Source organism: Bubalus kerabau, chromosome 3 (assembly GCF_029407905.1).
Source record: "Bubalus kerabau isolate K-KA32 ecotype Philippines breed swamp buffalo chromosome 3, PCC_UOA_SB_1v2, whole genome shotgun sequence".
In the NCBI taxonomy this organism is placed as follows: domain Eukaryota; kingdom Metazoa; phylum Chordata; class Mammalia; order Artiodactyla; family Bovidae; genus Bubalus; species Bubalus kerabau.
In genome coordinates this window covers 43,068,953-43,095,934 of record NC_073626.1, presented here as the reverse complement: position 1 = coordinate 43,095,934, position 26,982 = coordinate 43,068,953, and the positions used below count along the sequence as shown (strand labels likewise).

At 44.2% G+C, this 26,982-nt stretch overlaps 1 protein-coding gene across 6 annotated transcripts in view; it reads left to right on the top strand.

The window, feature by feature from the left end:
* The window catches only part of ANKS1A (ankyrin repeat and sterile alpha motif domain containing 1A), a 168,107-nt gene that overhangs the window by 76,400 nt on the left and 64,725 nt on the right, over positions 1–26,982 (top strand). For all 6 annotated transcript variants that reach the window (XM_055571653.1, XM_055571656.1, XM_055571651.1 and 3 more), the window contains 7 exons: positions 4,611–4,907; positions 5,760–5,835; positions 6,112–6,213; positions 6,318–6,419; positions 7,780–7,976; positions 11,477–11,569; positions 16,377–16,497. In XM_055571653.1, coding sequence (XP_055427628.1) covers positions 4,611–4,907; positions 5,760–5,835; positions 6,112–6,213; positions 6,318–6,419; positions 7,780–7,976; positions 11,477–11,569; positions 16,377–16,497 — 988 coding nt within the window. The remainder of the gene's footprint in view (positions 1–4,610; positions 4,908–5,759; positions 5,836–6,111; positions 6,214–6,317; positions 6,420–7,779; positions 7,977–11,476; positions 11,570–16,376; positions 16,498–26,982) is intronic.

The window sequence follows — 26,982 nt, the reverse complement described above, 5'->3', positions numbered from 1 at the left end:
TGTTTTGGCAAGTCAACATAAACCAGTCCAAATGTATGTCATCCTTAGCGAAGGTGAAACTATTAAAATTGTTTACTTACTCCCTTTTAAGACAATTTTGACTTAGTCTAAATAGCATAAGATGAGCAGTAGTCAAATTAATTTTATGGAAGATCTGGTTTTTTCCAGACACTTAAAAGTAATCCACAGTTTTAGAGCTGGAAGAGATCTGGATGTTCTCTAGACCAATTGTCTCCAGCAGTTCATCAGCTTGTCTGGCTGCATCAGAATCACCAGCAAGCTTTTATAACATTTTTTTATTTTGAAAAAATTTCTAGTGTACAAAAAGTCACAAGCGTAATGCAGTGAACTGCATTACACTCTTCTGCTAGATTCACCAGTTGTTGACACTTTGTGGCATTGTGCGTGCTTATACCATCTTTCATCTCGTGTGCACACTCTTGTGCTCTCATGTGTATGTGTGTGTACATATATATATATATATATATGTATGTATGTAATATATGTGACTGTTGTAGTTGATGATGAATTATTTGAGATTCCCTGGAGTGGGAAGATCTCCTGGAGAAGGAAATGGCAACCCACTCCAGTATTCTTGCCTGGAAAATCCCATGGATGGAGGAGCCTGGTAGGCTACAATCTGTGGGGTCACAAAGAGTCGGACACGACTGAGAGACTTCACTTCCAGCTTCCATTTGAGATTAAGTCATAGATTTCATGACCCTTTAATCCCAAATTCTTCAGCATATATCTCCTCTAAGAATAAGGACAAGTGTTCTTGCCTGGAGAATCCCAGGGACGGGGTAGCCTGGTGGGCTGCCGTCTATGGGGTCGCACAGAGTTGGACACGACTGAAGCGATTTAGCAGCAGTAGCAGCAGCAGCACTTGGTATAACCAGAATACAAATATCAAATTCAGAAAATTCAGCATTGATACAATACCATTATCTAATATGAAATCAATGCTTGGATTTCACCAGGTGTCTCAATAATGTCCTTTAGAGCGATTTCTTTTTCTGGTCCAAGATACAGTCCAGGATCATACATAATCTGGAACGGTTATCCTCAGCCTTTCTAGTCCTTCATGACATTGACCTTTTTGAAGAGCATAGGCCAGTAGTTTAGTAGACTGTCCCTCACTTGGCGTTTGGCTGTAGTTCCTTGTGCTTGGGTTCAGGGTGTACATTCTTGGCAGTAACACCACAAGACTGGCGTTCTGTCCTTCCATTTCAGTGCATCGCATCACAGGGCACATAATGGCAGTTTGTTTTGTTCTTGATCGTGATCAATGATTGCCTGGTTAATATGGTGTCTGCTAGGTTGGTAACCTGTTTAATAATAGTTTTCCTGGGCTTCACCCTCAAGGTGCTACCTTGTCAGTCCTGGGGTGGGGCTCAGTATTAGTTCCCTTTAAGCTTTCATGTAATTCTAAAACAAAGCTTATTTAAGAACCACTAATCTAGGCTGACTTTCCACCAGAGCAGGATTTCTCTTTTCTCATCTAAAAAGTGGGCCTTATTTGTTTCTCTTCATAGTAAACAGAATCACTCTTGGCATCCCCCTTTTGGATTCCATTGATTTGGGGTTTTTGTGCTTGTTGATGTCTGTTTTCCTAAACCTTCCATCTGTTGGACAGAGTAGTGCCTTAAGAGCTTTGCAGAATAAGTCTGACTCCTCTTCCATGTGGTCCACATGGTGGACTTTGTCCTCATACTTTCACCTTGTCTTCTAAACCTCTGTAGACTCACTTCATCCTTTTGTTACCACGTGGCTGTGTTTCCAGGGCCTGTACCATCGTGAGACCTGGGAGCTGTAGCCCCAGTGTCTAACTTAGATCTGTCGTCAGTGGACAAGGGTGCAGTTGGACTGTGATCCAAGCGCTGAGAGGTGATGGTTTTGAATAGTTCCCAGAGAGAAAAGGCCATGGAAATGTTTCTAGATGGTTTTCTGCTGGTTGTATTGTGTGTGTGTGTGTGTATGTGTGTGTGAAACACATAAGTAATGGATTTATGCATTGAGTGGGGTCTCCAGGGGTAAAGGGTACTGGGATTTTTTAAAGTAATGACCTAGCAAGGGAAAAATGAAAGTGGACCTCAAGATAAACGGGAATGGAGAGTTTGTGCAAAGTCTTTGAGGAGAATTTGGATATTTCATTTCAGTCCCCTTGCTTAGTCCAGATTTCCTGGGGTGTCCACCCAAGGTGTGGCTTGAAAGGTGTGAAAAAGAAAGATTCCAGGTGGTTGGGAGTCTGTACCCTCCTTGGAGTCCCCCCCGCCCCTTTTTGTGGTCCATGAATCCAAAACTTAGTGACTTCTTGCCCTGAAAATTGTCAGGCTCCAAGGGGAAGCGGTATGGCCTGTGTTCAATAGTCAAGATATGTGGTCACCACAGACATAAACTCAAGAGTACTGTTGTTACCAGACCATTTCTGGCAAGACTGAAACATAAACAAGATGCTTCCTACACTCAAAATAAACTGCAGAGTGGTGGTTAGGCCATTTTTAACATAGACAGGCAAGACAGTTTGCCTGGTGGGGATCAAGACTGTGCCTTTAGTGAGACAGCTTTGTGGTAGCTGCTTTAGTTCTGCAGAAACCCAGAGAAGGCTTTTTTCCCCCTCTGCTAGATAGTTCAGAGTTTTATGGTTCTTCAGGCCCTAATGACATGCTTTTTACAGATTATTCTGGTTGTTGAGAGACAACTTGGATATAAAAGAGACAGCAGTGTCTACTTTAGAGTAAACGAGTTTTTCTGGACTGGAGTTTTAATAAGAATAAGCTGAGTTTCTTGGCCCTTGCTGTCATGCTAATCTTGAGATATAAAACGCAGAGAGTCGTCTTAAACTTCCTCGGGTTGCAGCTCTGCCCCAGGGTCCCTGTACAGGAAGCTCCGGTGAGTTTTCATTGCTGTAGTGGTCCTTGCTTCTCCTTAGCAAGTGAAGTGACAGCTCTAAGTTTTATTCATGCCATAGCCTAATAGGAAATAGGCGCCTGGGTGGCCTGAATGGTGTGTTTGACACAGGAGCCCCAAGGATTTACCTCTGGCCCAGCATTTCTCCTGCTCTCTAGACTTCCGGGTTGACATGGAATTGGCCCCTTGGACTCAATTGTATCACAGGAGACCATTGCTAACTGGCTGTATTCTGTGGCCAGAGAAGTCTTGTCTGTACCTTCTCAGCAGCCGCTCTCCTAGAGCTGTGTTGGAGCTCAGCGCTGCTCCCTGTGTTTATCTGTGTGCATTTATCTTTGCATGTGGCTCCTGCTACCACCCTTTCTGTCCTTGTTTCATTTTTAAAAAATTCTTTGCTGTCATTCTGGCCTTTGGGGGCCCTGCTCCTAGTAGCTCTGGATCTTTCTGATACACTTGGAGTAGCTGGAAAAAATGATGCAGTCAAATGCCAGATCAAAAGCAGATGGATTTGCATGCATGTTTGGGTAACTCCTAGTTTATTACTTTGAATATATTAATAGATTTAAAGCTTCTGTGGAAACATTTAATTTTTACCTTTTGACCACTGAAAGGTGCATAATATTGATCTGAAGGACACACACCCCTGGAAGCTTTGTTTCCCCCAAATGGCAGAAGTCTCCTGGATAAATTCAGGAATCGCAAAATCCTGTGAGAGAATTATCATTTTCGTTCATGCCTCTAAAAAAGGAGAGGTCATGGAAATTTCTCTTTGTCTACTCTAGTTATACATTGTCAATAGTAGTAAAAGAAAGAGCAATGATAAACATTTTGCTTCTGGTGATTGATAAAGCACAAACTTGTCCTGTTTTATCTCAGGTTCTGCCTTTAGTCTGAAACAAAATTGGCATGTGGCTGTGAATTTGAATTAATGGCAGTGTTCCAATCTTGAATATTTTGCACCTCTCACACAAAATATTCGAGTGTCTGATTGTATCTTTCTTACCTAAGAAATCCTTCCCTGCACAGCTGCAGATCCTGCATGCAGTGGTTGGGGCAGAATTCCAGAGCAGGCTCAGGGCAGCCTTTGGGTCCTACATTTCTCTGAGACTGCGCTCAGGCACCTCCAACCCTTGGCAGTGGCTGTTGGCTGATATGTTGAAAGTGATTTGGGTGCTCTGCTCTGCTACTTTCATTGTTGGCCGATTGATTTGCATGTAAGAAGCTACGCAGATGACAAGCTCATTCCAAAAAGCTTGTGTGCGAGGCAATGGATGGTCAGTAGATCCAAAATCAGAACCACGGGGTTGGCGCAATAGAAATTGTAAAACCAGTCGAAATTTAAAATGAGTCAATGGCAGTGATATCACGGGCGTTCATCTGTGCCAGGGCTGCTCCCCACGGCATGCCGTGTTCCCAAGGTGGCTCTCTGTGCTGTCTGGAAACATGTTCACATGGCATAGAGGAGACTGCCAAGGCTAAGGAGCCGCTGCTCCCCTCTGGCGGTAACTGAGGCTGATCAGAGCAGTTGGCCTTGCTGGCAGCAGAGTCTGTCTGGATTCTGACATAGTTCTACTAGTCCCCGAGTATTGCTGCTATTTTTCTCATTTAAATTTCAATGGTTTTACATGTGATTATCCCAGTGTGTGCCCACCTGCCTGCCGGTCACCTTTCTGATGGTCATCCGCCTGTTAACTCTTTAGAACAATGACAACGAGACGGCCCTGCACTGCGCAGCGCAGTACGGCCACACTGAGGTGGTGAAGGTCCTCTTAGAGGAGCTGACTGACCCCACCATGCGCAACAACAAGTTCGAGACGCCTCTGGACCTGGCCGCACTCTACGGGAGGCTGGAGGTGGTGAAGATGCTCCTCAACGCCCACCCTAACCTCCTGAGCTGCAACACTAAGAAGCACACCCCTCTGCACCTGGCAGCGAGGAATGGCCACAAAGCCGTGGTACAGGTCCTCCTGGACGCCGGCATGGATAGCAGCTACCAGGTAGCAGGGCGGGTGGCCCTCCCAGGCCCGGGGACCTAGTCCTGTTGGAGAAGGCACGAGCTCCGTGCTGCTGGGCTGTGTTCCTGTTTAGCACGGTTCACATCACCTTGTCAGATGCTTCCAGCTGCTGACTCATTGTAACACGAAACTTTAGAGACAAACTCCTCCAGTGAGTCTATTATTTTTCGTTTCTTTTCAGGGGTAATGCTACTGCTAAGTCACTTCAGTCGTGTCCGACTCTGTGCGACCCCATAGACGGCAGCCCACCAGGCTCCCCCGTCCCTAATACATGGCGTTATACCCTGAAAAGATGTGCTTACGGACGCCCTCTTGAAATTAGAAAGCTTTCATTATCTTCCTCTACCTGTGCTCCCGCTGCCACCATTCGCACCTCCACAGTCCCAGCATCTTGGTGTTGCCGGCAGGACACAGCCTTCCCCTTTGCTGGTAGCTTTCTCCCTCAGGACGGCCATTCCTTAGGCTTGGCAGCCACCAGAACACAGTGGAAGTTACGGCGCTTCCACCCCCTTGTCCTTTTCTTCTCATCATTCGTTCCTCCCAGGAAGGTGGGGTTTTGGGGAGTGTCACCTGTGGGTGGCTCCGAGGGTGACTGTGCAGTTATTGGTGTGTGGCCTCCTGGTGGCGCATCAAACACCCTCTACCAAGTGTGGGCCACGATTGTGGTTTTGGAATCCAGACCCGAAAAGTGGGAAAGATAATGACAGAGAACTTCGTGTGGTTTATTTTGTTTTCCGTCCCTTCTCGTCTGTGTCCCGTTTGTCATGTGAAGCCACGCCAAACCTGAGTCACTGTCTGATGACATCCTGCTCTGCGCTCTCGTTTGCTTTCCAGACGGAGAAGGGCAGTGCTTTGCATGAGGCTGCTTTGTTTGGCAAGACCGATGTGGTGCAAATCCTGCTGGCTGCAGGTGAGAGGTCGGCAGCGCTCTTGTCTGCACAGCATGCCAGGGTGGGGATCGCTCCCCTCTAGGATCTCCAGAGGGGGATTTTTGCCGGCTGCCTTTGAACCCAATATGTATATCTCCACTGGTTGATTGCAAATGTATGAATTGTTCTTGAATAGCTGGATAAAATGGCTTTGGATGAAAATGTTGGTTGTGCCTCTTGGGAGCATTAGGTGTCCTGGAGTTTGACCCTCGCTTGAAAATCCTCACTCCCCGGGTCCACCTGGTGTGCCTTTCTAGGAATTGATGTCAACATAAAGGACAACCGGGGACTGACCGCACTGGACACCGTCCGGGAGCTGCCATCTCAGAAGAGCCAGCAGATAGCGGCACTCATCGAAGGTATGGATCCATCTCCCTGCCTGGCCGGCCAGAGGACCAGCTGGGTGAAGCAAGACATTGGTATTTGGAACAGCTTTTTTTTTTCTTTTTGTTTTTCCATGTAGATCACATGACTGGAAAAAGAAGTGCAAAAGAGGTAGACAAAACCCTTACACCCCAGCCACCTCTCATCTCCAACCTGGACTCTATATCCCAGAAGTCTCAGGGTGAGTCAGCCCTTCTCTGCCTACAGGGGGGTCTCAGCTTGAAAAAGGTTGAATATTGAATGTTCTTTAGCAGAATGGAAAAACTTTGATCTTTGATTTAAATTATAATTTGGAGGATTGGGAGTACTTAATAAGTTCATATTCAAATTCATTTTTTCCCAGCTACTGTATGAAGCTTTCTTGGGCAAAGCTTAGGCCATAACTGTGGATGTCTTCTTTTATACTTTATTCTCTACTTTTAGAGTTGGCTCCGTGAGAGCTGTCCTGGGATGTGTGACGGATAGGATGATCTCAGGATGAACTCAAATCTCAGTGAAACATTTTTTTTCCCCCAACATACACTGTAGTGCCTTGAATATAGCTGGCCCACAGTAAATATTTAATGAGTGTCATCTGGTTGGTAGCTATATATATGGCAGGTTTTAGTAATGTATCATTTGTCCAACAAATGCCGTCTGGGTGCTAGCGTGGGCAGTCCAGCGTCTCAGTCATTAGCTAGGATCCACCTCTTCAGGTTGATTGAGCAGCCCTTTTGGATCCTAGGTCCGATGGATGAGAAAGACAGAATACGGGCTGACACCTCCCCCAGATGCAGATCACAGCCACATACTAAAAAAGGAAAGAGATTTTTCAGAGGACTGCAGAGATACAAGGGTTCAGGGCTTCCCAGCCTGTCTTTACTGTGGAGTCCCTGTTCCCCTCCCCAGTCACATTTCTTTTCTTGACCTCATAATCTGCTGGTAATGGGATTAGTAGTTCACTAAGCTCTTAGCTTTCAAGGATTTTACAGTTACAGTTTTGACTCTGCAAGTGACCCAGAGATCCCCAGTCTATAACCAGATCCCTGGTTACTTTGCAGACAGAGTCACACATTTGGATCCCAGGCACCCTGAGGTTTGTAGTTACCTAGCAAGTGAGTCTCAACAGCCACACAGCATCCCCATCTCAGAGAGGCTTCACCATCCTCTGTTTTGCTTGAGCATATGGAGGTTCTTGTTAAGAACTTAAAAGAATTACTGAAGTGTTTTCAGTTGTACTTTGCTATATTTTCTGGTTTACGTTCATGCTGTCATGATATTGAGGTATTTCGGAATTTATAACAATCTTGGGAGATGTCCTTCATTGATGTCAAATGTTCCATCTTGAACTAGAGAAAATTTTGTTCAGTTCTCAGAGTATATAGTGCAGATGAAACTCTGTATTTAGTCTTGTCCACGGAGAGAGCTGTGATTTATTTTCCTGCTCTGGGTTAACGCTGGTCAAGTTCAGGTGACCGGAGGGGCTTTGGCTTGTTGCCGTGGTGGGAAGTCCGAGACTGTGTCCTCCTCTCACCGATTCTTGCCTTCCCATCCCTCTTTAGGTGACCTGGAGAAAGCAGTGACTGAACTGATCATCGATTTTAACACCAGCACAGAAGAGGAGGGTCCCTATGAGGCGCTGTACAATGCTGTCTCCTGCCAGTCCCTGGACAGCACGGCTAGTGGACGCTCGTCCGACCGGGACTCTGTGAGCAGGGAGGCTGAGGCGGCCGGAGGGAAAGCTGCTGGAGTGAGGCCTGTATGTGGCTGGGGTTCCGTTGTCACCTCTGCTCTGCTGGGGAACGGGGGAGGGGAAGTGTGGCCCCCAGTGCCAGCTGCGTCTCGGAGGCCTAGGCTGCCTCCACCTGCTCTCCTGGGGGCTCCCCCTCTGCCTTTCTCCCTCTTCCTTAGTGTGGTCTAACTATGCAGGTCATGTTGAGGTATAATTTTAGTTTCTCAGTTTCAGTATAACCTGTTGGCATCTTTCTGTTACTCGGTTGTCTTTAGAGCAAATTGAAGCATTTTATTTGGGTTAGGCTCAGCACTGCTTCTGTGTTTGGTGTCTTTGCTATGTATTGTTGGTTTCTTTCCAGAGAGCAGGTCCATTGATGGAAGAGCTCACTAAATAACTTCCTGTCTGCCCTGAGTACGTGTTGATCTTCCATTTGCCCTTGAAAAGTTACTCCCTGGATTTGGACAGAGTCTGTGTTCAGCAGGGTTGTAGCAAGGCTTAAGCAGATGCGGATATGTTAGCATATACCTTCCCATTTTTCCCATAGTCATAACCGTTCAGGCTTTGAAATGGTGGAAGGAGGATAACTCTGAATTTTTCCCTCAAAAGGTCAACCTTCCCATCTGACTGGTTCTTTCTATAGTACTTGCTTCTTCTAGCCTTGAACACTGTTCTCCAGACTCCTTACCCCCACTGTCTCCTCTGGGGCTTTGCTGTGAGTCTAGCCCCGAGTCAGTGGTCCCGTGGCCCTTCCTCCCTGCTCTGGCAGCACTGCAGTTTGAGGCTTTGAGCACTGTGCTCCTCATAAACAGGTGCTGCTCTAACGGGATTCCAGTGATAGTCCCACCTTGGGGCATATTTTCAGGTGTATATTACATCTTCCTGTTGGAGAGGCTGGCCCTTCCCTTTGGTGGGAATCTGGCTTATGACCATTTTGATGATCCTTTGGCTGCCTGGTGATCCTCGGACTTTTCATTAGTGCTCTGGGCATGGCCAGATGGTTTTGGTGTTCTCTTTTGTTAGACTTCTGGCCCTGCCCTGTCCCAGCATTTCCACATGGATTTTGGAAAGGCCTGCTGACCTTGTGGCAGCACCCCCAGAGTGGGTGTTATCAGGGAGTGTGATGAACTCCTTGTCGGTGGTGAAAGCAAGCTTGTGTGCCAGGCACCACTTACAAAGCGCTTCTGCAGACAGAGCTAGTTTGTTTTTGTCTGTTTTCTCACTTCTTTCACTGTTAGGTACAAATAGGCCAATCCAACCTGTGGAGGAAGACACTGCCGTCTGCGGCGCTTACCAGTGATGCCCATTAGAGGGAGCTGGAGGCTTTGCAAGAAGAACACAGGGTTGCTGAAGTCAGCTTTGAATGACCAAGTTCCTGTGGGCTTAGCCACTGACTTACATGGGCTCTTTGTTCATCCCACTCTAGGAATCTAGCCTCCTGTGGTCCTGCTAAGTAGAAACTGATGCATCTTGGGATGCCTCTTTGCCAGTTTTACTTGAGGATGTTGTGGCTGTGCCGCCTTCCTGGCCCTTGATAATTAACTGTGACCAAGGGACTGTTCCCTATCTTGTAAACACAGCGAATAGTTATGTACGAGTCAGCTTTGTAGCCCCTCGGCCAAAGTTTTCATGGTAGAAAAGAGAGACTCATGCTTTTCTTTCCTTCCAGGGTCCCTGGTGATCACCACTTCCATAGAAACCTTTCATACTGTTCTTTCTAGGCGTCTCTCATCTTGAAAGGGCATCTAGGCTGAGTCATTTTTATTATGCTTCATTCTGGTTTTCCTCAGTTATTGTGTCCTTTGGTTGGATAACTAGTGAGATTATGGGCCTGCTCCATTTGCCGTTCGCCTCCTTATAAGGTGTCACTGGGACCATGTTTGTCCCTGTGCTTCTGGAGCAAGGAGGGTGGGGAAAGTGGACTTAGTGGAAAATTCATCCTAAATAGCTTTACTTGGCTTGACCACATTGGAGTTGTTGCACCCATCTGGTGGCAGTGACTATGGGAATGACCAGATTATCAAGATATAATACCAGCCAGTAAAGTGTGTTTAACAGAGGGATCACAGATGTCGAGTGCTAACTAACGCGGCGGCAATACCAGCCAGTAAAGTGTGTTTAACAGAGGGATCACAGATGTCGAGTGCTAACTAACGCGGCGGCTCCTAAAATGGGAGAAGTGTCTTTCCTTACAGGTTTCTTGGAGGCTGTCACTTAATTCAACATTCACCTCCACCCAGATATTTAGAAATACTCTTGTTCTAGCAACACAGTGAGCTAACCTACAAGCCAAGGAAGGGGCCTGCAGGCCAACTCCCTTCCCTGTAGGAACATGAGCTCTCAAGCATGAATAGGACTTTGGGATATGAAGACGCTGAGAGTCCAGCAGGGACAATGGCAGAACTCTCTTCGACTTTGTTTCAGCAAAGATCGTTCTGTGTGTTCCTGAAACTGTCTACTGTGATCTTGATAATCCTTTCTTCAGTGAGTTTCTTGCTTAAGGGTAGAGAGTGGTGAACTGAGGCCCACAAACAGCTGCCTGTTTTGTGAATAAAGTTGTATTTGGAACATAACCACACCCACTCATTTACATATCCTCTATGGCTGCTTAGATGTCCCCCCTGGCAGAGCTGACCGAAAAGCCTAAAATATTTACTGTGTAGCCCTTTAAGAAAAAGCTGGCCAACCCCTGTGAGGGCAGATAACTGACAACTCTTCCTTTTTTGAAATGGGCTGATGAAATAGGACTTTCATATGCTAATGGTACATAATAGTGCTCACTGAAGACAGTGACCAAGGATAAGAGGCCAGTTCTGAGCTCTGCTAATAACTAAGAATAGCATCAAGTTTGGTGGCTCAGATGGTGAAGAATCTGCCTATAATGCAGGAGACCTGGGTTTGAACCTGGAGTAGGAAGATCTGCTGGAGAAAGGAATGGCGACCCTCTCCAGTGTTCTTGCCTGGAGAATTCCATGGACAGAGGAGCCTGGTGGGCTGCCGTCCATGTGGCTGCAGAGAGTCAGACACAACCGAACGACTAGCACTTTCACTTTGAGCAGGAATTGATGTTTTTGTCCTAGATTGCTCTCCTCATTATTTCCTTAATAACTCTGGTTTGTTAGAGCTCTTACAAGTTGGTTTTTTTGATTTACTGTTTCCTCTTCTCCGGTAGATTGAAAGTGGAGCCACCGGTTTTCCTACACTGGACTTTGTGTATTGCTATCATGAAGGACATTTTCTGATGAGGCAGTTGTGTTTTTAGTGCTGATATTTCTCAGCGTGGCCAAGGATATGACAGACGTGTTTGTAATCTCTGCTATAAAGATCAAAAAACAAAGCAACGGTATTTGAATTGGGTGTGTGTATAGAGTTCTCCATCTATTCAGATACTAAACCTTGAGTTTAGTCTGTCAGGGGAATTCTGTACATTATTCTTTTTTATTCCCAAAGGCAAAGATAAGAGTAAACCAAAAAAGTTAGGTTCTCGAAAGAAGAGATAGTAAAATACTTATTTTTCTTTTCTACAGAGGGAACGTCCTCCGCCTCCAGCAAAACCACCACCTGACGAAGAGGAAGAAGACCACATAGATAAGAAGTATTTTCCCTTGACAGCTTCTGAGGTAGAGAGTTGAGGATTTATTCCCATCACTGAAATATGATTTTTTGCTAAGTGCATCCTGTGTGTGCTTAAAGAAGACTTTGCTATCTCATTTTCTTTTCACCTCTTTGGATTAGTAAATTTCTGTTGTGTGTATCAGTAATCCAGAACAAGACCTTTGAAACTCACCCAAAAGTACTAAGCAAGGAATTTTACCAGGGCTGTCTAGCAGGCAGGCCATTTATTGATCTACCCTGCCACATGGAAAGCCAAACATCCACATTTTCTCCTGGCTCCATTTTGGCTTTTGTAACTGTGTTGTCTTTTCATACAAAGTGTAGCATACCCCCCCTCCCCCACCCCCGCCCAATCACTGTTCTCTACACTGGATCAGATTAGCAACCTTTTTAAAAAAAAAAATTATTTATTTATGACTGCACTGGGTGTTCATTGCTGTGCCCGGGCCTTCTGCAGTTGCAGCAGGGACTGCTCTCTAGTTGCAGTGGGCATGCTTCTCTTTGTAGCGATTCTCTTGTTTCAGAGCATGGGCTCTAGGTGCCTGGGCTTCAGTAGTAGTGGCTCATGGCTCTAGAGCACAGGCGTAGTTGCCCTGTGGCATGTGGGATCGTCCCAGACCAGGGATTGAACCCATGTCCCATGCATTGGCAGGCAGATTCTTTACCACTGAGCCACCAAGGAAGGCCCAGATTAGCAAGCTTTGCTTCTGACCCAAAGATCTTGTTTCCATTTCTGCATTTTCCCTTTTCATTTCCCATGAAGAATCTTGCACCAGGGCAAACATGGAAAATGTCATGAAAATTCAACTAGAGGAGAAATAGGAGTCAGGGAACAGGTAGGGGACATCAAAGGAGGCTATTTGAAAAGAATAGTTCACTTTTTAAACCAAGAAATGTTGTCATGGGCAAATAGTTCAATCTTCTAACTTAGGTATATGAAGAAAATCATATTTTCCTTAATCTTGCATCTTCCTAATGCTCCTTTAACACTTCCCACCATTCAGAGAATACATTTATTGTTTATTCAAAATATTTTATAATTTCAATAGTCTTTTGTAGCTCATTCAGTGCCCTATTATTCTTTAACTTAAAAATCAGCTAACACACATTAATCAATTAAATCTCATTACTTAGTCGCCAGAAGTCAGAGTTAACTTTTTTTTTTTTTACTGCTGTGGACCATCCAGTGAGACAGGTTCTTTTATTTAATATAAACAGCTGCAGCCATAAGGATGACTTCAGTTTAACAATGTGTATAAATACAAGGAAATCCTTTTAAGAATGTAGAAGTCAGTGTTGAAGGTAGGGGCTGATTTACATGCTAGGTACAAATTCTGTCCTTATTTTTTTCTATCCCTTAATTACAAAATACTTATTATTATGTCTTGATTAAGGTGTCTCTAGAATTACAGGCTCTAGGATAATAATACATTGCCAGCAGATACACGTGCATGTAGTAAATCCCTACATGTTTTTATGTAGAGATTCATTTTATTACTCCCTTTTTACAAGGAGAAGCCTAGCAATAACAGAGCATCTTCAGTCAGGGCTGGGTCTCTGTAAATGCCTCATGCCGCCTCTTTAACAAGGACTTGGAGTAAAATTGCTGAAGTCCAGGGGTAAGGGGAAGACTCGTACAGAAATACTGGATGACCAGCACTTTCTCTTCTCCCAGGACTCTCTAGGGCATACAGTTTGGCAGTAATACTGTATCAAGAAGTAGTAGGAGGAGAAATCTCCCTACAACTCTTCTGGATTGGAGACTGTCTGAGATACATATTCCAATAGCCTGGAATTCTGGATCAGTTGGACCACCATAGTTAACATTTGGAAGACCCTGAGAACCCTGGCTTTGCTTCCGAAGCAATGATTATACGTACATGAATACAGAGATGATGTGGTCTGGGTCATTATCCTTTTAATGATCCAGACAGATTCTGTTCACTGTAGTTTGAGTGGATAGATCTTCTCCAAAAGTGGACTTAAAAAAAAAAAAGTTTGGACTCTAGCCTTCACCATCTTCATTTCTTATACACTCAAAGCTTTAATACCCCAAACCTCATATCGTAGGAGGCGCACACTCTGCCCTGGTGTTTGTTTCCCATTCCTGAGGCATCAGATCATCCACAGAAGCCTTTAAGAGAAACTGAGTGTGCCCGGGTCCAGGAAAGCTGATCAGCGCAACGGCCAGATCATGAAACTGCCTTAAAAAAAATCAAACATACACACACATATATTCAGCTATTCAGATGTTTTCACCATACCAAATGGGCTGCCAACTGCATCGGACTCACGAGTGTTTTCTCTCTGCTTAGATGTGCTGAATGTTCATGGGAAGCTGCAGCTGTTGTGATATCTCTTCCCAGAAAGCTGTCCACACCCGGGTGGGCCATCCCATGGTCACAGTTAGGTGGCAACTGGTAGTTGCTTTTCTCTGCAGCTAAAATGTCACTCTCCATAGAGCAGAGAATACATTTTTGTTTTTTGTGGGGTTTTTTTGGTTGTTGTTTTTGATTTATTGCAAACCCTGGAAGAAAGGGGAAAAAAAGATAAGGAGTAATTTAGTAAAAAGCAGAATCCTTTCTGTTGAAAATCAGTTACTGCCTTATTCTCTGTGACACAAGGCTTCTTGAGTGGGAACTGGGAAGACTTGCAGAAAAGCAGTTTATTGCTTTTTCATGAAGTTTTAATCCATAGCTGGCAGAGGCCAGGACCAAGAGGAAAAGATCACCCTATAATTGTGTGGGTCTGAGCAGGGGACCCTCATTAGACATCTGAAGTGGGGAGAGGGTTCCGAGTTGAGTGGAGAAACCATACTTCCCAGAAAAAAATAGAGGCCAACTCAGTCTAGAGTCTGGAGGAGGGGTGAATTTTTTGGCCCTGGTTCTGCTGGAAGCTTTCTGTGTAACCTTGAGCAAGTCCTGGGACGTCTCTAGGAACTGGGTTTTGTCATTCACTGAAGGAATGAGCTGGGACCAGGTGCTCCTAGCTGTGGCTGTAATGGGTCGGGCCCCTCCAGCGCTGTCATCGCTGGTTCTCTGCTTCCGGTTGTCGTGCACAGGAGCCAGGCAGGGAGTGAATGCAGGTCCAGTGGCCTGATTTTCCAGATGGAAGTCATCAGCCCTGTCCTGCTTGGGAAGAAAGGATATTATAGGCTGGGCACCCAGGCTGTCAAATACCTCGCAGAGAAGACTGCCTGGGGCTATGTGAGAGCTCTGACTGCGTGTAGAACACTCACAGAATCAGATTTCCAGGGCTCTGCCTAAGTGATGGCCCTGGGTGTGTAAAGTTGCAGAACACACATTCCTGTCTGTGAAGCCTGTGGTGTTAAGTTGATGCTGTCTGAACTGCTTCATGGCCCCTCTTTGTTCCCTTAATTGTGTTCCTATGACGAGGCAAAAGGAATAAAGTAATACAGGCAAATGGCTCCTTGTGATGAAATAGTTTTTAGCTGTCAGGTGGCCCTCAGTAAGTGGAGGTGCCTGCTGCGCTCAGCAGAATTTTGGAGAGACTGTCACTGTCTTTGGAGTGGCAGACTTGTTAGCAGACAGGAGCTACAGTCTCTCGTTGGAGCTGAGGCTGCTAGAATCTGTTATCTCATTAGGTTGTAACGCTGTGAGCTATGCCTCCAAGAAGCCAAATCCTGATGAATCACAAACCTGATTTGTTTCCAGTGAGCCGTGGGACATGTCAATAAAAGAGCAGGTTTCTAGGTGCACCAGAACGCCTGACGTGTAGGGTCCCCTTGTTTGTGAGATGGACTCGTGAATCCCTCTCACCCTGTCTTTCGTAATATATCCCTTGTTCCAGCCAAACTCCTCAATCAGAGATTTTGTGCTTTGGTTTGCTTTCGTAATAGCCAGTATTATATTTAATTTGCCTGTGAAACACATTGGATTCTTAGCACCGATGAGCCAGAATTATCCTCTATAGCAAGTATCTCCATCCTCTCTCAGTGTGACTGTAGCATGAACCGTTGTGTTTCTGGCTTGTGTTGAGACACTTGGCTCCTCCGGTACCGTGACTGACTGTGGCTACAGGCCTCCAGCTGACTCAAGCCGGTTGGCAGATGTCGGGGCCAGCTCCGGCCAGTCATTTCATCAGAGACACTTGGCTGCCTGGATTAGGGGTTTCTCAGGAGACAGAGCTGCTTTTTCTCCACTGAAATTCGTCCTTGCCTCTCTTCAGAACAGAGATTGGTAGAATTGATTTAAGATTGTGTTCTCCTAAGTGTGGTAGGAAGCCAGCTTTGGGAAAATCCGCATCTGTAACCCTGGGGCCTATGAAGAAGGGCTCACAGAAATAGAGGATTTGCAGAAAGCTTTGTTCCTAGTAAGTGTATGTCAGTCAGGGTTAGTTAGACATCATTCTGATCCCCTCTTGAGAAGAGGGGAGGGATTCCAGCCTTTGGGGTACTTTGTGAATGTATGAAATATTAGAAAAGAAACATGGAGAGAGAAGGTCTTATGATGCCTGGTGACTAAAAACCACTCGGGAGGTGTTACCCACAGAAAAGAGATCACACAGAGAGGGGCGAGGCAGGGGAGGGGAGGATCTTGGATTTTATTTATGGCATTTTGAAGGCTGAAATGAGGGAAGGAAAGGGAAGTGTTTTAATCAAAGGCCATTGAGATTTGAGGCCCAGATGTGTAGCCAGGAGAGTGGTTGTAATTCCCTGTGACACTTATTTACCTTCTCTTCCCCTCCTCTCTTCCTCTCTGAAGAAAAAGGAGCTGATAATCTCAAATTTGTTTGACATAACCTGTCTGGGTGTTAGCCTCCTGCCTGAGAAGTACGTGCTTTCTCTCTCAGGTCTTGGCCATGAGACCCTGGGTTCAGGGGAGCCCAGCCAAGGAGGAGGATGAACACCCTTATGAGCTGCTGCTGACAGCAGAGACGAAGAAGCTGGTGTCTGTGGACGGGAAGACAAAAGGTAGAGCCCCCACCCCCTCCTGGCAGAAACAGCTCCAGAAGGGCTGAAGGAGACGATGGTGTTCCTTGGGCTGGGCGAGTTGGGTTTCAGGGCATTCTGGGTGGTGGGTGTGTTATGGCCTTTCGTTTTCAATACCCCGGGCTGGAGTGGACCTGTCACCTGTGAGCATGTGAAACAAGGAAAAGGTCAGGTCAGACTAGGTGAGTGCCGAGGGAGGGGAGGCTGGCAGTCTTGTGGCCGAGGTTGATTTGGGGTCTCAAATCACAAATCCTCAAGTTCCTGAGGTGGAAAAACAAGCCCAACAAGTCATTCCCCTTGGGTTCAGGCTGCCGGCACAGACTCCGCTTTGAGGCCTGACCTCGGAGCGAGCCACTCCTGGGGAGGGGCCCGTGATTGGCTGCCACCCGGTAACTGGAGTGCTCAGTTGCCTTGGCCTACTTTCATCGCCTCTGCGAAATCCAGCTTCCTCTGTGAGGGGTGAGGGCTGCAGGACTGAGAAGCGGCCAGGCGGTGCACTTGCGGTCCCCACCAGGGTGAGTGGGCCCCACTGGAGCGTTTGTGACGGCCTCTGTCTCCTAAGGAAGGACAAGAAGGGTGGTGCGATTCCCACTGCTGTGAAGGAGCCCCCACAGCCTCTCGCAGCTCCCTGTAGCCCGCCGGCCTGGGGCCCTTCGCAGGCGGTTAGCGCCTCCTTCCACATTCTGACAGCCCGGGGCGCAGGTAAGAGCGGGGGATGCAGTGCGTCTTTGACAGTACCCTCTATGAGGGCTGTCAGGGTAGCGGTGGCTAAGAGAACGTGTGTGGATGTGTCTGATACTGCAGACCTTATTTTTAACAGTCCTGTGTAAAAGGTTTCTCCTTAAGTGCGTAAGTTTGTAGTTATTTTCATAGTAGTTTTGATTTGTTTTTATGGTTTCCATTTGGAGCTTTTTTTTTTAAAAAAAAGTTATTCAGAAACAGTAAAATTCAGCCTTTTTGTAGAGAGTTTTGTGAGTTTTGGCAAATACAGTTGTTTGCCTGCTGCCACCACAATTAAGATAAAGCATGGTTTCCTCACCAGAAGGTTCTTCTGCATTCCTTTGTTGTCAGTCCTGCCCCTCCCTTACAGTCTCGGCTCCAATGTCTGTTCCTATGATTTTTGCCTTTTCCAGAACATTGTATAAATGGAGTCTTGTAGTACATACCTACAAAAGGTTCCCAGACCCAGTTCCTGTGTGTGTGTAGGTGTGCGTGTGTAGGTGTGTAGGCTTCCCCACACCAAGAAGCAATTCTCTGATGTCATTGGGGTCTCTGAGACTCCAACCTAAGAGGCTCAGTCCCATGAGACCACCCTCCACTTCAGATGCCGCTCATAAGCCCAGGTCTGTGCATCTGACCAACCGGCTACACGTTGGAGGCTCCAGTGACCCACTCCAGCTCAGGATGCCAGTTCCAAGTCCAGGTTGTTACCTGGACTTCTGACTGACTGGCTATAAATCAAAGATTAAATGCTGCATGCCTCACAGAACTGAGGGAAACCCACATACTCACCAGATTACCAATTTATCATAAAAGGATATTAAAGGATACAAAGCAACAGCAACATGAAGGGATACATAGGGCAAGGTCCCGGTGAACAGAGCTTCTGTCCTCGAGCTTGGGGCCTGGCCTACTGGCATGCAGAAGTGTTCTGGTTTCCCTAGCATGGAAGCTGTTGGAAAAAGTGGGAACGACTGAAAAGCTGTCTTTTTTGGTTTTAATGGAGGCTTCATTGCCCAGTCATGATTAACTGAATCATCCTCCAATGGCATTGATTGAACCTCAGACCCCTTCTCCCTTCCTCAGGAAATCAGGGGATGGGACCAAACATTCAACACTCTAATCACATGACTGGTTCCCCTGGCAACCATCCCCCACCCTGGGGTAGGATCCAGAAGTCACCTTCATTAATATCTTAATCAGAAAATTTCTTTTGTTTTGGGAGTTATGAGCCAGGAACTATGAATAAAGGCCAAATATAGCTGAGAAATATATTTTTGTCATCTGAATGACCAAGTATATATTTCCTATAAATCACAATATTCCAGTACCTTTTTGAGTCTGGCCCTTTCACTTACCATAATTCATTGGGACTCAACCTTGTTCCATGTATTAGTAATCTGTTCCTTTTCATTTCTGAATAGTATTCCATTGAATGGATGTACCACAATTTATCCATTCTCTAGTTGAGGGCCATTTGGGCCATTTTCAGTTTTTGGCAGTTGCAAATAAAGTTACTGTAAACATTTGCATACAGGCACTTCTGTGAACATACTTTTCATTTCTCTGAGGTAAACACTAGGAATGAAACTGCTGGGTGCTTTATAAATATATGCTTAGGTTTATAAGGAAATGCCAAACCATTTTCCAGAATGGTTCTACCATTTTACGTCCCATCACAGTTACAATTGCTATGTATGTTCTCTGGCATTTAATATTGTCAGTTTTTTTAAATTTTAGCCATTCAAATACATATGTAGTGATATTTCACTCTGGTTTTAATTTACATTTCCCTAATGACTAATGGTATTGAACATCTATTAATCAGATTCTTTGGCATCCTTGTATCTAATGAATGGTCTGTTTGGATCTTCTGCTCATTAAAAAAAAGTTAGATTGTTTCTTATTATTGAGTTGTAAGGATTTTTTAATATATTTTGGATTTAAGGTCTTTATCAGATATCTTATTTTCTCCCAGTCTGTAATTTGTCTTTTTATCCCCTTAACAGTGTCTTTTGAAGAACAAAAGTTTCTTGATTTTGATAAAATTCAGTTTACCCTTTTTTTTTTTAATGGATAAGGTCAGTAATGTTTTTTCCCTGTATTTTCTTCTAGAAATGTTACAGCTTTTGTATACATTTAGACCTAGGATTTATTTTTTTTCTTCACATTTTTTGACTGAAGTATAGTTGATTTACAATGTTGTGTCAATCTTTGCTGTAAGCAGTGTGACTCAGTTATACATATATATGCATTCTTTTTTAATGTAAGACTACTATGATTTATCACAGGATGTTGAGTATAGTTCCCTGAGGTGTGCATTAGGACCTTGTTGCTTATCCATTCTAAATGTAATAGTTTGTAATAGTTTGCATGCATCTAAGCAGAGACATTACTTTGCCAACAAAGGTCCGTCTAGTCAAGGCTATGGTTTTTCCAGTGGTCATGTATGGATGTGAGAGTTGGACTGTGAAGAAAGCTGAGCGCCGAAGAATCGATGCTTTTGAACTGTGGTGTTGGAGAAGACTCTTGAGAGTCCCTTGGACTGCAAGGAGATCCAACCAGTCCATTCTAAAGGAGATCAGTCCTGGGTGTTCATTGGAAGGACTGATGCTAAAGCTGAAACTCCAGTACTTTGGCCACCTCATACAAAGAGTTGACACATTGGAAAAAACTCTGATGCTGGGAGGGATTGGGGGCAGGAGGAGAAGGGGACGACAGAGGAGGAGATGGCTGGATGACATCACCGACTCGATGGACGTGAGTCTGAGTGAACTCCGGGAGTTGGTGATGGACAGGGAGGCCTGGCGTGCTGCGATTCATGGGGTCACAAAGAGTCAGACACAACTGAGCGACTGAACCGAACTGAACCCCAAACTCCCAGTTGATCCCTTGCCTCCCCTGCTCCCTCTTGGCAACTACAAGTCTGTTCTGTATGTCCATGAGTCTCTTTCTGTTTCATAGGTTCGTTTGTGCCATATTTTAGATTCCATGTGTAAGTAATGTGGGCTTCCCTTGATGGCTCAGTGATAGAATCCTCCTGCCAGTGCAGAGACTCAGGTTCAATCCCGGGTCAGGAAGATTCCCTAGAGAAGGAAATGGCAACCCACTCCAGGATTCTTGTCTAGAAAGTCCCATGGACAGGGGAGATTGGCAGGCTATAGCCCGTGGGGTCACAAAAGAGTTGGACATGACTTAGTGACTAAACAACAACCACCTAAGTGATGTATAGTATTTGTCTTTCTCTTTCTGACTTATTTCACTTAGTATGAGCATCTTTAGTTGTACCCATGTTGCTGCAGATATTATTTTCTTCTTTTTTATGGCTGACTAGTATTCCATTGTATATACGTACCACATCTTCTTTATCCATTCATCTGACAATGGACATTTAGGTTATTTCCATGTCTTGGCTATTGTGAATAGTGCTGCAGAGTGGGTGGAGCTCTAATACCTGCTCTAGGCGTTTAGTAATAAATCATACTGAAATTTAACCCTTAAAGAGTTTAATGCTCTGTTTGAAAAGGGTGTTTTTTTTTTTTAATTTTTCAAATTTATTTTTTAAGTTTTTGGCTGCAAGGCATGTAGAATCTTAGTTCCCTGATCAGGGATTAAACCGGAACCCTCTGCATTGGAAACAGAAAATCTTAACCACTGGGGACCATCAGAAAAGTCCCTTGAAAGGAGTTCTTAGTGAGGAAAGAATCTTTAGCATCATGGAGGAATGAGATTCTAATTTTTTCTTTCAAAGATCTGCTCTGGAACCACTATAAGGTCAGCTGACTCAGCCTTTGAAAGGAAGGAAAGGGGAAAGTCAGATGAACTTCGTAAATGGGGCCAAGTGACCTTGATAGGAAATTTCTGCCCTCAGGTTAAGAAATCTCTAGGTCCAGGGGAGAGCTGCCCAGGAGGACTTCTGACCTCACGTCTCATGATCCTTTGCTTTGGTTTCTTCCAGCTCTGCAGTATTGGGCTAACTGTTGAGAGTGGGTGGTGCTGGACGCAGATTTAATTGAACCACAGCATGAGAAGTGTGCCTGCCTCTAGGCAAGCTGCTTAGATCACTCAAAGGGCTTTCAGACAAAGGAGTGGCGACATTAAGTATGAAAATAGGCTCTGCCAGTTTCTCAGTAGCCTGGAAGAAACGCCTGCTAGGATTGGTCAGAGTGAGGCAAGTCAGCAGATGATGTCGTGCGTTAGTACATATTAAATTTTGCCTGCTTTTCCATTTATGTCATTATCTTAGGCAGCTTTTATGAATTAATTCATCAGTTTTCAAAAAGGCCGTGTTAATGAGACTACCAGAGCTTTCAGCTCCTCCTCTATAATACTAGAAACTACAATGTGAGGGGTGGGGTAGGAGTTATTTTTAATTACATTTTAAAATTACATTCATTTTAGCTCACTGAAAGGAAAAATTTCAAACAATACAAAAGTGAATACAAATAAAATGCTCAGATTTTTCTCACCTCTCTGCTACTCAGTTACCAGAGATGACCATAGTTTGAAAGTATGTTATTTTTTACTTTGGGCCATGTGCTATCTTTATATAAAAGTGATCATATGAAATTGTTTTGTTTGTTTTTAACTTAAAATAGGATCATATTTTACAAACTATTTTGTAAACTTTTTTTAAGTTGTTCATAGATCATAAATAAATTTTGTCACAGTTCTAGAAGTCTACCTTATTATTTTAAAATTGTTGTTAAACAGCCCATAACTCATTTTAAAAAATGTTTTGTTTTATTTAGAACTTCATCATATGTATATATTTGGCTGTACCGAGTCTTAGTTGCAACATGGGACTAATTGCAGTGTGTGGGATCCAGTTCGCCAACCAGGAACTCAGCCTGGGCCCCCCATGTTAGGAGCACAGAGGCCCAGACACTGGACCACCAGAGAAGTCCTTCCATAACTCATTTTTCTATTCACTAACTGATGGATGTTTAAGTTGTCTTCAGTATGACTTCTCTGTTATAAATTATGCTGCTGTGAACATTCCATACAGACATTCTTACACTTATAAGAGTGTTTCTCTAAAAGACATTGACAGAAGGTAGAATTAGCAGGTCAGAATGTAGATGCATGTCTAGATCTGTTGGTGGAGCCACTGGGCCCCACTTAACGGGGAATGAGTGTGTTCTTTGCCCTATACCTTTACCAACACAGAATATTATCACTTTTTAATGTTTTTCCCCATAGTAAGCAAAGAAAGTGACTTTTGAATTTGGCATTTCCCTGATCCAGTGAAACTGAGCATCTTATCTTATTGATTAGTATTATATATTTAGTCTATGAGTTGCCTGTCTTTTTTCTTTTCTATCATTTTCCAACTTAGAAATTAATGGTAGTAGAAATATTTTGTTTAAGCACTGATAATATTTGGCCAAAGTGGTGCTCAGCATAAAGTTTTTCTTCTTAAATTCATTTTTTAAAAACAAGAAAGACTAAAACTTAAGCAGGAGAAAGTTTCAGAGAGCAATTAATAAAGATAAAGACAGATACAACAGGTCACCTACTTTATGGTATGCATTTACACTTCAATTAAACACAGAAAGAAAAAAAGAAAGCAGAAATGAAAATTTAAAAACAAAGCAAAAAGCAATAGGTTTGATAACTAGAATGAAAACTTGTCTGTTTTTTAAAATATCTCAACATTTCTGATCAAGAAAAGGGGAACACAGCATTTAGGAATAATAAAAGAAATATATGTAACCACAAATTCAGAGATTTTAAAAATTAATAAAAAGAGAATTAATAAGAATAAATTTTATTTGGCTAGAGTTGCTCCCGTCCTCTTGGAAAGAGTTGTCTGGGTGAGTTACTGAATTAATCACGATGACTAGTTGAGGAGGGGATCATACTGGCATTTGGTGCCCAGTGACCAGGAATGCTAAGCATGCAGGACAGACCTTCACAGTGAAGACATCCAGAAATGCCAGTAGTGTCTGTGGAAAAGACAAAAACCGACTGGAGAAAACTTTAATAGATCCATGAAGTGGAAAGCCCACCCTCCCTTCCCCAGTAAAGGCACTAGACTCAGATGGTTTTATGACAGTGTTATCCAACTAGATATTCCTCTGTTATTTCAGTTGTTTCAAATGTAGAAAAAGCCTTCTGAAATCTTTATACTGGACTGGAATAGCAGAACAATGCTTGCTGTTTCGTGTAGCACAGTCACTTATTTCTCTCAAGGGTTTAGCTCTTTGCCCCCTGAACATTGGGGGTATGCTCCTGCTCAGAGAAACGGTGGACAAGTTTGTTAGCAAATGGGAAGGTAGCCAGGACCTCTGAAAGTCACTGTTCTCTGTGGCGCTTTTCTGCAGCATCCACTAATAGTGTTTTGGGCCAGGTCAAGGGGTTGCTTAGCTTAGGAGAGTGATGCACGATTATCAGAAGACAGCGCTACATGGGGAGTCCTTGGCACATGCTACACCTCTGAGGTCTTAAGAAGCAATTAAGTCATCACTCCTGAGAGCTGTGCATTTTGGTCTGTGTGAAGTTCGTGAAGACCTTAATCTTTTTGAAGGGGAGGAAAAATGTTATTTTAGCTTCTCTCTCTACTCCCACATCCAAAGTGCTGCCAGTTTCTGAGCCTTTGGGGAATTCCATAGTGTGAAGTCTGGCTTTTCCTTTCGGCAGCTTGGGATCGAGTTTTGTCAGGTCTGCTTTCATTGCACACCTTTTAGCAGAAGGCCCACTTGTAGTTTAGTGAGACTGTGGGGAGAAGATTTAAGTAAGCACCTGTATTCAGTCAGCCATCTTAACATGGAAGTCCAGGCCAGCTTTTCTTGGTAGATTTCAAGGAGTAAATTTGGGTGCTTTTCCCAAAGGCAAAAACTGTAAATGAGAGAGTGTAATAGTTCAGCCTCATCTTCAGAAGCTTCCTCTTCTCTCACCCCTTATATCAGAGGAGCCCTATTGTATCTTTTCAATTTGTATTTCTGAGTTGGAGCAGTTTACTTTTCTTTCCATTATGGAATAAGTTCGAGCTTTGTAAGCTATGTATCCAAGAGCTAAGCTATTTTCTTCCACCGAATGTATCAACAGCCATTTATATACATATGTATACATGAGACATATTTAAAATAATCATAAAAGGTCAAAATATGTTAAAGTGGTATAAAAGTAGTTTTAGAGTTCAAAAAGGGATAAATTATGTCAGTGTAAGAGATCAGAGATGGCTTTATGAAGGAAGTGCATTTGAGCTGAAACCCAAAATAGAGAATTCTACTTGATGAGCAGAAGAAGTGAGGAAGAAGAGGGCCTTTCCAAGCAGAGGATGTGGCATTAGCAACAGTAAGATGGTGGGAGACGATAGCATATTTGGAGACCGGTAAATAATCCTGTGTGGTTGGAACAAAGGACTGGTCGTAGAATATTGGATCTCAGATGGCGGTCTGTATTCCTCAGACAGTGGAGTGTTGTTGAAGCTTTTTGAATGAGGTGACAGGATAGAAGCCACACTTTAAGAACAGTCAGCACTCGGTGTCCTCAGAGGATTTGTTCCTGGACACCCTCCCCCTCCTCCCCCGACTCATAGCAAAATCCCTGGACGCTCAAGTCCCTTATATAAAATGGCATAGTTTTGGTATATAAGCTCCATGTAGCTTCCCAGATACTTTAAATCATCTGAATTACTTCTGATTCCTGATACAATGTAAATACTGATAAGTAGTTGCTGGCCCATAGTACATTGAAATTTTGCTTGTTGGAACTTTCTTGGATTTTTTTTTTTTTCTTTCTGAGTATTTTAGATCTGTGACTGGTTGAATCCACCAATGCAGAACCCATGGATATGGAGGGCTGAGTGTATGTGTAATTGTAGAATCTTAGATTGCGGTTGAGAGAGACTGGAGTTAGGAATACCTTGAAGTTGAGAGATCTCAAGGAATCTCTTAAAGGAAATTAGAGCTCAGACTAGAGGGATGATAGGAAATGACTGGAAGGAGAACATGGATAGCAGAGGTTTTAAATAGGTAGCATTAACAGGATCTTACATTCATCCAAATATGGGTGAATGAGGAGGAGAAGGCATTAAGGATGAGTCTGAGGTTTTGATCCTGGTTAATTGGGGAAGTATTGTGCAACTAACAGAAACAGGGGATTGAAGGAGGGGCACTTTTGAGGAAATAAATCCAATTCTGGATTATGTTAAGTTTGAGGGGTTTCAGTTACCAAAATATCCAGCTAGAAGTATTCCATAAACTCTTGGAAATGTGGGTCTGATGTTCAATAAAGATGTAATGATTAAAATACAGATTCATGAATCATCCACCTTGAAGTGATGGATAACGTAAGAGAAAATCAATTGCTGAGGGAAAGATTAGAGAGATTGAAGATGTCAAGAATAGAACTTAAATTTAGCAGCAGAGAGGAAAAACATGGAAAGATAGCCAGGATCATGCAGTGTCTTAGAAGCCAGGCTGAACTTCCAAAACCCCCCAAATAACTGTCTGTCTTAAATCAGATAGTCCAGAAGTAAGAAGTCTAGAGCGAGGATGGCAGTTCACGGTGTCCAAGGATCCGGTTTCCTTCTGCCATCTTACAGTTCAAGACAACTGTTGAAGTTTAAGCTATCAGCACAGGCCAGAAGGAAGAGAAGAAGAGCACTTTGAAGACAGTTCTCAGAAGTTGTACAAACCACTCTCACTGATAGCCCACGGGCCAGAGCTTGGCCACGTGGCTACACCTAGCCACCAAGACGAGAAATGTAGGCTTTATTCTAGGTGGCTGTGAGCCAGTCTAACGAAGCCCCATGACCAGGGAAGGAGGAGAGAACGGGGACGACTAGCAAACAGTGTCAATACAGTAAGAGCTAGAAGGATGAAGACGAGAAAAAGCACTGGGCAATGAGACGGCCTTTGGTAAATCCTAGGTGAGAAGATATACTTCTCAAGTGGGAAGAGATGAAATTATCCCCAGAGTTTGACATGATGTTGAAAATAGTTAAGGAGGTTTGATCTAAATCATCTAAGTCAATTGGTGCAATTATCTTCCCAAAAGTACACCAAGGGAAGAGGTGAGGAATTGATCTTACGGTGAAATCATAGTTTTCACGAGGTGAATAAAAGCGTGACTGAGCCTGGTAGTGAGGCTTGCATTTGGATTCCTTCTCTCCCACTTCTTGGTCGGCAGCTTTGAGGAAGCCGTGTAACCTCTTTAAGCCTCAGTTTCTACGGGTAAAGTAGGGATACAGATTCTTCCCTCATGGTTGTTGTGAATATTAAAAGAGAACATGCTTAGCACAATGTCTGGCACAGAGGAGCCAGTACCTAACGCTTGGTAGCTGTTGGAAGACAGCTGAGTTAAATTGGTAGAGGACTCAGTCAGTTGTTTCTTGAGTATTCAGCAGGGCTCAACATTCCAGCAACTGGAGAAGAGAAAGCAAATGGTTGTGAATAACCAGGATTGGAACTGGCAGAAGATCAAGGGAAACAGAGATGGCAAGTGTTCTATTAAATCAGGCCTGGTTAAATATCATGGCCGAGTGGAAGCTGATCCAGGCAGAGCTGGTGATGCTGAACAGGGAAGTGTGAGGGGCCAGAGGTCCCACAACAGCCCGTGAACACTTAGGGAAGAGTTTAGGGAAACAGGGAGGTGTCAGGTAATCAGGACCAAGCCTAGTAGAACGGTCCTGAGTCTCATAGCCGAGCTGTGCCCGTGGGCGCTGTCTTGGGAGGACGTGGCTCCTGACCTCAGTGCTCTCCACCGTGCTGTCACATACAGCTCTGCACTAAACTTGCA